At 55.4% G+C, this 11,580-nt stretch overlaps 1 protein-coding gene across 3 annotated transcripts; it reads right to left on the bottom strand.

Annotated features, from left to right (window-relative positions):
* Positions 1 to 3,599: 3,599 nt before the first annotated feature.
* Positions 3,600 to 7,992, bottom strand: GHRL (ghrelin and obestatin prepropeptide). Of its 3 annotated transcripts, XM_079122568.1 has the most exons (5): positions 7,749 to 7,992; positions 7,443 to 7,577; positions 7,116 to 7,283; positions 4,428 to 4,536; positions 3,600 to 3,731 (listed from the first exon to the last, which is right to left on the bottom strand). In XM_079122568.1, the coding sequence occupies exons 2-5, from the start codon at positions 7,548 to 7,550 to the stop codon at positions 3,712 to 3,714; spliced, it is 405 nt and encodes a 134-aa protein (XP_078978694.1). In that variant the 5' UTR covers positions 7,551 to 7,577; positions 7,749 to 7,992; the 3' UTR covers positions 3,600 to 3,711. The 3 variants fall into 3 exon arrangements, with proteins under 3 accessions (XP_078978694.1, XP_078978693.1, XP_078978695.1); XM_079122567.1 differs by having other exon boundaries at positions 7,443 to 7,992; XM_079122569.1 differs by having other exon boundaries at positions 7,116 to 7,232; positions 7,443 to 7,992.
* Between the last annotated feature and the right edge of the window lie 3,588 nt (positions 7,993 to 11,580).

Raw genomic sequence — 11,580 nt, 5'->3', positions numbered from 1 at the left:
CTGTGAGGAGGACATCAGTGACTTTCCCCACCTGGAGAGCACTGGGAGGGAGACTCCAGGACTTGGATGTGATGAGTTAGTTTGCTTGTGGGTTTGGCTGTGATCTCCATGCTTCTGGGTGAACGCTGGAGGAAGTCCTCTCTCACTGTTTGCAGGCAGTTGTCTAATTTGGGATGAAGGTATTGCTGGTAGGCTTCATTGTTTGGGTGCTTGATTGGCCCAGGGCCTGGAACCAACCCCAGCCCTGTTTTACGGTGCTCCCGGGCACAGCTCGTGGCTGGAGGGGAAGCCTGCATGTGCAGAGAAAGGCTCCACAGCAGCGCCACATGGGCTGGGCCTGTGCTGCAGCTCGCCTCACACGTGGTCATGTGTTCTCGGCAAGTTCTGTGACTTTGAGCCTGTTCCTTCCCTGTCCGACACAGCCGCTGTCCAGTCAGTGCTGGTCTGCATAGAGCTGGTGATCTGCCTGCGGCTCTCCTGGTGTCTCCATCTTTCTTTCTGTGGTGAGTTTGGGGTTGATGCTGATCATGTACAGTTGGCACTTTGCTTTCCCCATCATTCATTTTTATTAAATAAGGGCAAATGGCCATGGGGTTGTGCAGCGATGGGACACCAGACTCTGTCAGACGGTGCTCCGTGGTCGCCAGCCCCACTGGTCCCTATCAGTGCTCCTCAGTGGAGTTTATATATATGGGTTCAGCTTAGTGTGGGCGCCTGACCTCTGCTGTTGGTGCACAGTTTTAAGAGTTTCTGAGCACATACCTCTAAGTGTGTGATCAGTTAAAGTTACATACATGCTGCACTATTATACTGAACATAAAACAAGAAATCTTTTTTTATTTTTTTGTACCAGGGTTGAACCCAGGGTTACTTAACCACTGAGCCTCATCTCCAGCCCTTTTTTATTTTTTCTTTTGAGACAGAGTGGGTCTTGCTAAGTTGCTGAGGCCGGCCTTGAACTTGTGATCCTCCTGCATCAACCTCCCAGTTTCTGGGATTACAGGCATGTGCCACCACACCTGGCAAGAAATTTTTTCACCAGGACTGTTTTTTTTTCCTTTAGCACATAATCTTGCTCACCCCAGGGGTACTTATACCCCACTTCAGAGACCCTTAGGTTGATGGTATCATTAAATAATACATGAAGATCTGGGCATGGTGGCACACACCTGTATTCCCAGTGAGTCTGGAGACTGGGGTAGGAGGATCTGAAGTTCAAGGCCAGCCTGTCTCAGCATTTTAGAAAAGGGCACAAGGTATGTTTAAGAAAACTAACATAGGAACATGCTTAGAGTGATAGGTTTTTACGAGTGTGTCCCCTAACCATTCCTTCGGTAAATTTCATTTCTGCTACTTAACTTAAAATCACCCTCAGCTTACCACCAAGTTCACCCTACATATTGAGGGAAAATGAAAAATAAAAACAGAAGTGGGGCTGTTGCTCAGTGGTGGCAGGCTTACCTAAGAATCCCAACCCTGGGAAACGACAGAAAATGAAATTTCCTCGGGCCCCAGCAGCAGTGCCAGGAAGCAATGCTGATTGGGAGTTGGAGGAATAAGATGGAAGAAACTTGCACCTGAGAGGCTGCTGTCTGTGCTGTGTGGCCCTGGGAAGCTTACTGCCTTCTCTGAACTGTCGATTTCTCCCTCCTAAGAAGGCTTGCTGTTACGGTGAACTGAGATTTTGCTCATCTGTGCAGATATTTAGAATGGTGCCTGGTGCAGGGCAGGACGAGTGAGCGGTGGCTGTTGCTGTCACCTGCTGTGTGCCAAACCCTTGCCAGCCCTGTGACATTCAGTGTCTGGGTCTGGATCTTGGGGCTAGTGCTCCTGTTCTGGCTGAGTCCAAAGCCCCCAGTTTTGCACCACACAGGGCCTCTGGCCCCGCCAAGAGGGTTGAGTCCGGGTGCCACTGCTTGAATGAGGAACCCAGCAAGTGGGAGAGGCAGGGGCAAGTTCTTGTCTTTGTCGGGGAGCATCAGGTGACCAGCAGTGCCCCCAGGGCCAGGTCCCACCTCCTTCAAGCCCAGGCACTGCACTGTTTTCTTCAGGTCACCTAGTTTCCTGGGCTGCTTGGATCATACTGTGGCCACATCCTTCCTCTGCCCTGGAGTGGAGGGCTGTGGGCAGGGTCGGTGGCAGAGTGCAGGGACAGGTGTGGCTCTCTGCGTGGGTGCTCAAGAGTCCTGGGGTGGGGAAGGCCCTCTCCCGACCTGCCCTCTCGCCACTTCACCGATGCCCCAGTCCCTTCAGCTGCTTTACTCGTGACAAAACCTTCTCCCCTGTGGTTGCTACTGAGGCCGAGACAGATGCTTTTGGAGGCAGGGACAGTGAAGTAAGCCACTGGATGTACCTGTCACTAGGTATTTGTCCTAGAGATGGAGAGTGTGTGTGTGTTGTCTACCGAGGGGACAGACGGGGCTGACTCCGGGACTAGGGCGGGAGAGATGGGGGAGGTGGAAACAGGACACCTTGTGTGTGTTCCCAGCATTGTCATGGGCCTGCAGGCCAGGGGTGTGTCCATGATCACTGCTGCCCCGTGTGAGTAGGTGCCTGGCGCTGTGCTGTGCTGAGCTTGAGGACAGGGCCCACTTGCCTCTAGGCTGTGTTGGGTAAGCTCTTGGATGGGCTGGGAGGTGGTGGAGGTGGTGGAGCCCCGGGGTCTGGTTTCTGAGGCGGTCTCAGATGGGGATGAGGATGCATGGACCACACAGTTCCTCAACGGGGGTGGCGGTTGGACTGTAGTGTGAGGGGGTGGCCGGGTCTTCCTGGAGTCGGGCGGGGTTCTCCAGGCTGTGCTTCTACCCGACCTGGTCCTGGCAGGGTGTCCTCATGCTTATTCGTCTGTGTTGGGAGTTTGGAAGGGGCCAGTCTTTGGGCTCCCCCTCCCCTTATGTGGCCCATGTATTGTCGCCAGCACTGGGAAATCAGCCCTTGGACTCACACTAAGGTGTACGTGACTGATGGTGACTTTCCTCCCGGGAGAGTAGGGTCTTAACTGGAATGCAGAGTGGAACTGAGGTCAGGGCTTATCTCTGCTGCGAGCTGGAGCTGGGGAGTGTTTGGCAGAGCTAGCTGGTGCCGGTGACATAAACCAGGTGATGTCCAGCCCTGCCCAGGCCTTGGCCCGAGGGTGAGGAGGAAGAGCATCGTCAGTCCAGCCCTGTCTGGGATGGCTGAGAGCAGTTGTTAAGCGCTTCCTGGTGTCTGACTTCAGGTTTATTCTGGAACTTTCTCATTGTCCTGTTTTAATCCCCCGTGACTGACCTTGAATGGGAGTGACTCCTGCTGTCACCTCGGGTTTCTTTGTTCATGGGTGGATGCTGGTTGTGGACGAGCGCCCATGCAGCTCTGAAGCCCCGAGGAAGTGCTGGTGTGGAGCCCGGGCCAGGCTCCCTCCTCCCTTCACCCCTCCCACCTCCAGGACCCCGTCACACGCTCCACCCAGTTTGCCTGCTTGAGTGGGCAGGCTTCATTTGGTTTTGTGGGCAGTCGGGTGTTCTTTTCTCTTCCCATTGACCATGGATTAAAAATTTTCTTTTTTTTTTTTTTTTTTTTTCCTTTTTTGTGAAATAAATCCCCCTTTTGAGCATTTGGCATAAGTTTTGACATTTATTCACTCAAGCTAGCGTGGGGGCACCGGGGGCGTTGCAGAAGCAATCCAAACGCCAGATTGGGAGGAAAGGGAAGAGCAGGCCAATCCTGCAGTGGTCACTGGTCAGCCGGGGCCTCTGAAAAGCAAGAGGTTGGGTCACCACTCCAAGTCCACCATCCTGCTGGCCTTCCACAGTAGTGATGTGGGAGGTGGCATTGAAGCTGGGAGGTGGCATCGGAGTGTGGACTGTGGCCCTGGGGCAAGTCCCCTCTTGGTGATCTGGTCTGTGCAGCAGGGTGAGTGCCACCCCGCCTGCCTCACATGGGGGTCGTGTGTGAGGAAGGAGCTTGGTGGGTTGTCCTGTGCTCCTCTGAAGGGTGGTGCTTCTGCCACCTCGGTCAGGGACAAGAAGCAAACTGGAAATCCTTGGCTTGTCTGGCTGTGGACCTCTTCTGAATGCAGCTGTGGCACCGACTCCCTTTGATGTGAAGTCATATGGGCAGGGCGCTGTCACCCCAGGCAGCCGTGTGTACTCGTGATGGGGCTGGCGCCACTAAGGAAGCTGGGGCCCACCTGGCGCCCAGAGCTAGCCAAGGTGCCAGTGCTTGGAACGAGGTGTGCTTTGACAGAGGCTTGGAGCTCACCCCCCTCCTTGTGGCTCGCCAGGACCGGCCTGGCGGCTTCCTGCAGGGATTTGGGGAAGAGGAATCAGGAGGTCTTTCTGAGGGGAATAGTTGAGGAAGGAAATGTCCTGTGTCACTTGTCAGGCGGGCTCAGCTCCCATTTGGGATTTAATGGCAAAGGGATAAACCTGACCCAGGAAAAGACTCACCTTTGGTCTCTTCCCAAAGGATGTCCTGAAGAAACTTCCCCAGGGCCCGGCTGTGCTGCTGGTACTGAGCCCCGGACAGCTTGAGCCCCACATCAAAGGGCGCGTTGAGCTGTGGTGGAGCAGGGCGCCGGACCTCAGGGTCTGTCTCAGCCCTGCCCCTCCCCCCACGCCCTCTCACTGGAGGAGGCTGTGGGGGGTTGCGCGCTCCCCTGGGGGTTCAGGGTGGCTTTTCTTACTCTGCCTTCTCAGGCCCCTGTCTCTCTGCTGCCATCTTGAGGATGGTCACTGGCCTCTTTCATGTGACCTGGCCTTATCCTTGGGGTTGCTGATAACAGCTGTGGGGTCTCCTAGACTAGGTTCCCACCCCCTGCACAGTTTTGGAAGGATTGATTCACTGATGGTGGTCGCATTTCAGGCCCGTGGGGAGCTATTGGGGGCAGTGAGTCCAGGCGTGCAGGACACTAGCCTGGCCGCGGTTCTGGCCCCACCTTTCTCCTTTCTGCTGCCTCCTGCTCCTTCCCCAGCTGCTCCTCTCCTAGACACAGGAAAGCAAACCGGAAGCTTTTTTTCAGAAAGATACTCCAAGCCAGGTCTTTTCTTTGCCTCCGGTTCTCCTGCTCTGGGGAGAGTGTCCCCCTTCCCTGTTCTTAGGCGTCCTCTGGGATGGCTTCCTGGGGCTTACACTTGGTAAGCGGGAGTGACCTGCTTTAGTGGCTGCATGGTAGGTCTTTCTGGAGAGCAGGCACTATACCTTTCTCCCTCTTCTGCCAGTGGTCACCTTGGTGCCTGACCGTGGTGGTCACCCAGTGTCTTAATGGGTGGGGGGTGAAATCTTAGTGCTGGGAGCCCAAGCTAGTCTGGTCCTTTCCTGTCCTCACAGCAGGGGCCCAGACAGACGTTGAGGTCCACACTGGTGGGCTGAGACCTCAGTGTCCCAGACCTCAGTGCCCTGGGAAGCAGGACTGGCCCTGTCAGGTCCCATGTGGAAAGAGGCTCTGGGGGTGGCTGCGGGGAGTGGCCACCGCTTCCCACTGCTGGCTCGGTCTCGCTGCAAAACCGAGTGGGGAGTGGGTTGGTTTCTTTAGGGACTGGAGCCTTCAGTGCCCCCCATCCCCACCCGCCGTCCCTCCGGTTGATAAACACCGTTTTTTCCCCTACTCCTGTGGCCACAGCATGTGGTCAGGTCACCTGGCAGTCCTCTTGGGAAGCAAGGGGCGCTGATTGTGGGGACTGCCAGGATGCTAGGACATCAGGACAGTGCAGTGGGGGCAGGTGAGAGGTGGACTGGCTGCATGAGACCTGAGAAAGCCCTGGGGTTGGTCTGGGTTGCCCATCTGTTCAGTGGAGGTGGGGGGCTTCGTCTAAGGGAGGAGCGCCCTGAGGGAGGGTTGGTCGTCCACCCAGGGCTGGTGGCTGCTCTGTGCTGCCCTCTTCTGGGCGTTCCAGGCTGGGGCTCCAGTTGAGGCGATGTGGGTCCTTCCTTCCAAGACCAGTGTTCACAGGAACTGGAAGCTTCCCATTATCCCAGACCTCGTCCCCATCTGCACCAAGGCAGAATGCTCTGCTGGCTGGGTGGTGCCCTGCGGCTGGGGTTGACTGGCCCACAGGAATGGTCCTGGGCTTGGCCTGAGGATGCATGCCATTCCTGTAGGAGCCTCCTGGGCTGGGGGGCCTCAGTGTGTGGCGGACGGGGCTGAGAACACGCCTGGGTCCTGGTGAGGAGCAGAGCCGGGTTTTGGGAGCTCGAGGTTGCCATTGGCCCTTGACCAGAGAGAAGCGTGGGAACAGGGAAAGGAGGCTGAGGGGAGGATGTGCGTCTGTGTTTCTTGGGCAGCCGAGGCCACTTCTAGGCCACTGTGTTCACTGTGTGGCCCCATCTCTGCCACTGTGGCCCTGGCCCCTTTGGACAAGTGAGTTCACCTGTCTGAACTTCCTGTCTGCACAGTGGATTTTAGTGTCACCTTGCTTACTCCACAGATGTGTGGAGATGAAATGGCATGGAATGAGGGAGACCACGCCTGGGGCCCTGGGTTGGATCCTATCACTACAAAAAACAAGGGTAGAACCATTTGTGAAGGAAATTGGGGCTCCCAGGCAAGCTGTACAGGTAGCACCCCTAGGGGAATCCTGGGGTAGCTCCAGAGGTGCCCACCGACCCCTAGCCAGCGAAGAGGTTGCACAGACCCACCCTGTAAAATCCCCTTCTCCCTCCTCGTCTGGAACCGTCCTTGCCCTGTGCAAGACTTGTGAGAGCAAAGACCAGCCGCCGCCCTGCTTCCTCCCTTCTGCAGGTGAGGTCATCCAGATCCTGGGCCGGCAGGCAGGCAGGCAGGCAGGCAGGCAGGCAGGCAGGCAGCTCACCGGTCCAAGGTTCTGTCCAGAGCACACCCTGGCCACAGCTCTTACTCCTGGTGTCTGCTCCATGCCCACCAGTTGCCTCTGCAGTCACCTGCAAACCGCCAGCACCTTCCCTCTGCCAGGGGCTCCTCAGGTTCCCACGCTCTTGTAGCAAAGTTACCTTGAGACAATTTTCTCTTTGACCAAAACACCTTGTAGAGCCCAGTGCAGAGTTCAAGTGTTTTGGTGTTGATCTCTAATTATAGTTTATAATTCTTAAGCCCCTCTCCCTGCCCAGACCCCTTACCCCTGCTTCAGGGCCACAAATGCATAAAGTGCAGAGATACCAACCCGGATCTCCAGCTCCTCCTCTGCCCCGTCCGCCTGGTCTCTGTCCTCTGGGTGGAGCCAGCCTTCGATAGCTCTGGGCTGCAGTTTGGCTGGTGGCTTCTTAGACTCCTTTCTTTGCTGGAGAGGAGGGAGTTCTGTTGAGTCCCAAGCCCCTGCCCCTGTATACTTCTAGAAACAGAATAAGGCCAGATCCAGAGTCCTCCTTTGAGCTTGTGCCTTCTCAAGAGGCACAGCCACTGCCCCAGGTCATGTGGCTGGTTCCTGAGTGGGGCAAGACCCCTCCTCCCTCCAAGTCAGGTTGTGGGGCTTTGTGGAAGAGGGGCTCACCTGGGCTTTCTGATGTTCAGGGCTCAGGAAGCTGGAGCCTGCCATGGCCACGTCCACCCAGAGCACACTGAGGAGCAGCAGGCTGCAGATGGTCCCCGCAGAGAGCATGGCCTCAGCTGGCTGGGACAGGTGGCCCTGGGTGGGGAGAGGGTCTCAGGCCATATGCCTTCATCCCCTTGATTCTGATCCTCAGAATCACTTGGGAAGGAGCCCACTGGACAGGTGAGGACACTCAAGGACCTAAGAGGTGACTGGAGCCTGGAGGGTTTCCCTCCCAGGGTGGGGAGAACTGAAGGTGCTGTGAACCTTGATGGGGTGGAGGCTTGGGGTGTCACCCCAGTGCTGGTTGTCCCAGGCCCTGATGATAAAGCTGAACCAGCAGGGTCTCCTGGGATTGGACCAGCTGTTAAACCAAACTGTGTCCCCTAGCTGGCACAGTGACCTTGGTTGTCCACCCTCCCCTTTGTAGAGATGGGTCTGCCGAACCCAGAGAGGTTAAGTGAATGGCCAGCGGGCACGTGGTAAGGCAGACCTGAAAACGCACAGAGACGCAGAGCCTACCTGGATTCCTGGTGAGGGGTGCCCGGGCCCCTCTGGTCCTTATATAGCAAGCCTGGTGTTTGTTTTAATCCAGCGACCTCGATTCAGAGGCAGCTGGCTTCTGTGTGGGCTGATGGACATTCCTGGGGAACTAGAAATGCTCCTGTCCTCTGGGTGGAATCAACAGTGGTCACCTGCCCTGCGAGATTGCAGGGTTGGCCCAGGTGGGTCTGCTCCAGCCACCCCAAGTGGCCTGGGCTTGGACTGGTCCTGGTGCTCTGTTTTCTCAGCAAAAGCTTCCATCAACCCCGGGAGCACAGTGGGAGCCAGGGTCACGGAATCCTCCCCAGTGAGCAAGGGTCCCATCGCACAGATGAGGAAAGGGCTGGGCCTCAGGCGCTCGCAGCTCTGGGAGGAGCAGGTGTAGGGCGGCTTCATTGGCACCGCACTTGGTGTTTTGCTGGTAGTGCGAGCGGCCCTGGGCTTGGCCTTGGCGCTCCTTTTGTTCTGTGTTTCATTGGTGGTTCTGGGATGGACCCTGGGCCTCCAGCATCCAGAAACGGCCAGCTGCAGCTCGCCTTTCCCTGGGGGCGATGGGCGCCTGTTCTGGGAGGGAGGGAGAATGGACCTAGGGAAGTTCCCAACCCAATTCTGGTGTGGTTCCTCGTGAGCTCTTTGGCCACAGGCAGATGGTGACATGGTGGGAAAGCCTCATAAAACCCGTAAAGCCTCCTGCAGTGGCCACTATTCTGAACCAGGCCCACAAGACTTCAAGCAGGGGCCAAGGCCATTGCCTCGGGCACCATCAGCTCCAGGAATTCCTCACTCCCAGTGCTTCATCCAGATGCTGCAGTGGCTCCCAAGGGCTGGGCCAGTTGTCTGTGCAGCAGCCTCGCTGATCAGAGGAAGGACTCGCTTCAGCCTGGGGTTGGCCGGGATGTCGCGGGGTTGTGGGAAGCCTTCCTGGTGGCCGGGGGCTGCCTGGGAGAGAGGGTTAGGGCGTTGCAGCAGGCTGTGTGAGAAGGTGCAGAATGGGCGGGGCAGCAAGGACAGGGCTGTGCAGCTGGGAGGACAGTGGCAGCAGGGGTTAGTGATCAAGGGCTGGCCGGTGGCTGGGGGCTGGGTTGTGGACGGCCTTGAAAACGGCCAGTGGGAGAAGTTTGAGCTTTGTGGGAGGGCAGCCTTGAAGGCTCTTGAACCCTAGCGTGGGTGAAAGAGTTGAAAAGACTGGAAAGTCCCCGGAGCCTGAGCCCTTTATTTTACTGGGGGAAAAAAAAAATGGAAGGGAACAGGCCACAGTTTGCCCAAAGCCGTGCAGGTCTGGGACAAAGACAGGACTCCTCCTCGCCATGCAGCTCTTTCTGATAGCCATCTCCTTCCATGGTGACCGTGGTGTTCAGGAAGGTGGACTTCTCTGAGCAGGACTGGGGCAGGCCATGCTTTTGGGAGGATGAGGACAGAAGAACAGATGATTGCCAAGGTCCACCCTGACTTAAGAGATGACTTTCTGCTGGGATTGGGCCCTTGTAGAGACTGAGCTAGGGGTCACAGGCTGGGCTGTGTCCTTAGGAGAAATGTGGGGGTCTAGGACCTCCTGGGAGATCCAGTGGTGGCCTATGTCTCCATGTGTCTCCATGTGTCCCAGCAATGCCTGTGCCTTCACAGCCTTGACCTGAGCCCAGAGGGGCCTGAGGTGGAGATGCAGAGAACTCTGGAGCCCTCGGAGGGGGCCTGCAGGTTTTCCAGAGCGAGTCCCAACCTCCCAAATCCTTCAGAACAGGCAGCACCTGACTATGGTGACCTGGGCACCCGCAGGGACATGAGCCGCCTCACTGTGTTGATCTTAGATAAGGCCACCCCCGAGCAAACACCCCCTGCTGCTGTCTTATCTTTGGGGCACTCGGGGCGGCAGGGGTTGAAATCCACACATACCACAGGGTCCCGAGAAGACTCAGGAGGAGGGAAGAGTTGAGGGAACATGGAGGGAGAGGCCCAGGAAGCAGTTGTAGGTGTGGGGACGGAGGTGGGCTGGGGAATGCAGATCTGACCCAGAGGATCTGGGGAAGACCGTGTGATGGGGGGGGGGGACACATGGCTTATTTTTCTGCTCTTTCAAGTTTGGATAATAACCAAGCGCGGCGGGACAGCTCCCTGAGGGTGGGAACCCGACCTGCTCTTCCTCTGGAACTTCGTAGGGTTGGCGTTTGCTGGTGTCCTCCTCGCGGGTGCTCCCTGGAACCTGTCCTCTGGGAGCCAGCTGCTGTGCGTGGCTGCCTTTGAGAACAAGTTACTGTGCCCACCCCTCACGGCAGTGTCTTCTGCTCTGATGAGGACTTGGTTTAGCAAGCATTTGTTTTTTAACCAATTTGGTCAAAGTACAGTCTGCTTGAGGCTGATTTTTTGGGGTTATAGGATTTTTATTCTTTGAGTTAGGTGTTTTTGGTGGAGTTTTCCTTTTCTCCTAGAAGTCTCCTATGACTTCTAGATTGGCATTTTCTAATAGAAACATAATGCTATCCTCAAATAGGGCCACATTAAAAAATGCAAAAAAGAAACAAGTGAAACGAATTTCAATACTATATTTTATTTAACCACTCTATACGAAATATTATCACTTCAAGGTATAATCAGAGCAACAAATTCATTTAGTTAATTTTTTGGTACTTGGGATTGAATCTAGGACACTTAACTGCTGAGCCACATCTCAGCCCTTTTTAAAAATTATTTTGAGGCAGGATCTCACTGAGTTGCTTAAGGCCTCACTAAATTGCTGAGGCTGGCCTTGAACTTGTGATCCTCCTGTCTTAGCCTCCTGAGCCACTAGGATTACAGGCATGCGCTGCTGTGCCTGACTCAATGAAACACATTTGTTAAGGTAGTTTGACCTTTTAAAATACTACTCTTTGAAGTCCAGTGGGCATTTTATTTTTCAGGCACATTTCTTTCAGAGTAGCCACATTTCCCATGGTCAGTGGCTGCACGTAGCTCCTGGCTCTTGTGCAGGGCAGTGCTTGTCCTTCCTGTCCAAGCCGAGCCTCCCACTGGACTTCCCTGCTCAGGCTGTCTTGGGATTGTAGCCCTAATAATTTGCTTCTGTCCTGTCTTTAGTCTCTTTCTTGCCAGTAGTCTGTGCCCTCAGCCTTAAAATATGTCAGGTCCCCTCTCTTGGAAGTCTAATTTCACCCCACCTTCCTCACATCACCACTCCAAGCATCCTTTCCTTTCCCTCTGGCCACTTCTGGCCCCTCGCCCTGTCACCTGTCTCTTCTTCCCATCACTGTATTGAAGTTGTCCTCACAGAGTTGCTGGTGATCCACACCAGGCCAGGGACCCCCTGAGGCCATGTCCTCTCACCTGGTGCAGACCTGTGTTGGAACACACTGGGTTCAGGGGAGGGCTTGTAAGAAGCCAGATTTGTAAGATCTCATTCTTAGATTTGGATCCAGTAGGTCTGGAGTGGGCCCCAGAACTGATTTTAAGAAGTATCCCAGGTAATTATTATTTTTTAAATTGCAAATGGACACAATACCTTTATTTAATTTATTTTATGTGGTGCTGAGAATTGAACCCAGAGCCTCACACATGCAAGGAAAGCGCT

The sequence above is a fragment of the Sciurus vulgaris genome (genome assembly GCF_902686455.1).
Source record: "Sciurus vulgaris genome assembly, chromosome: 19".
Taxonomy (NCBI): domain Eukaryota; kingdom Metazoa; phylum Chordata; class Mammalia; order Rodentia; family Sciuridae; genus Sciurus; species Sciurus vulgaris.
This window is presented reverse-complemented; position numbering and strand designations above follow the sequence as displayed.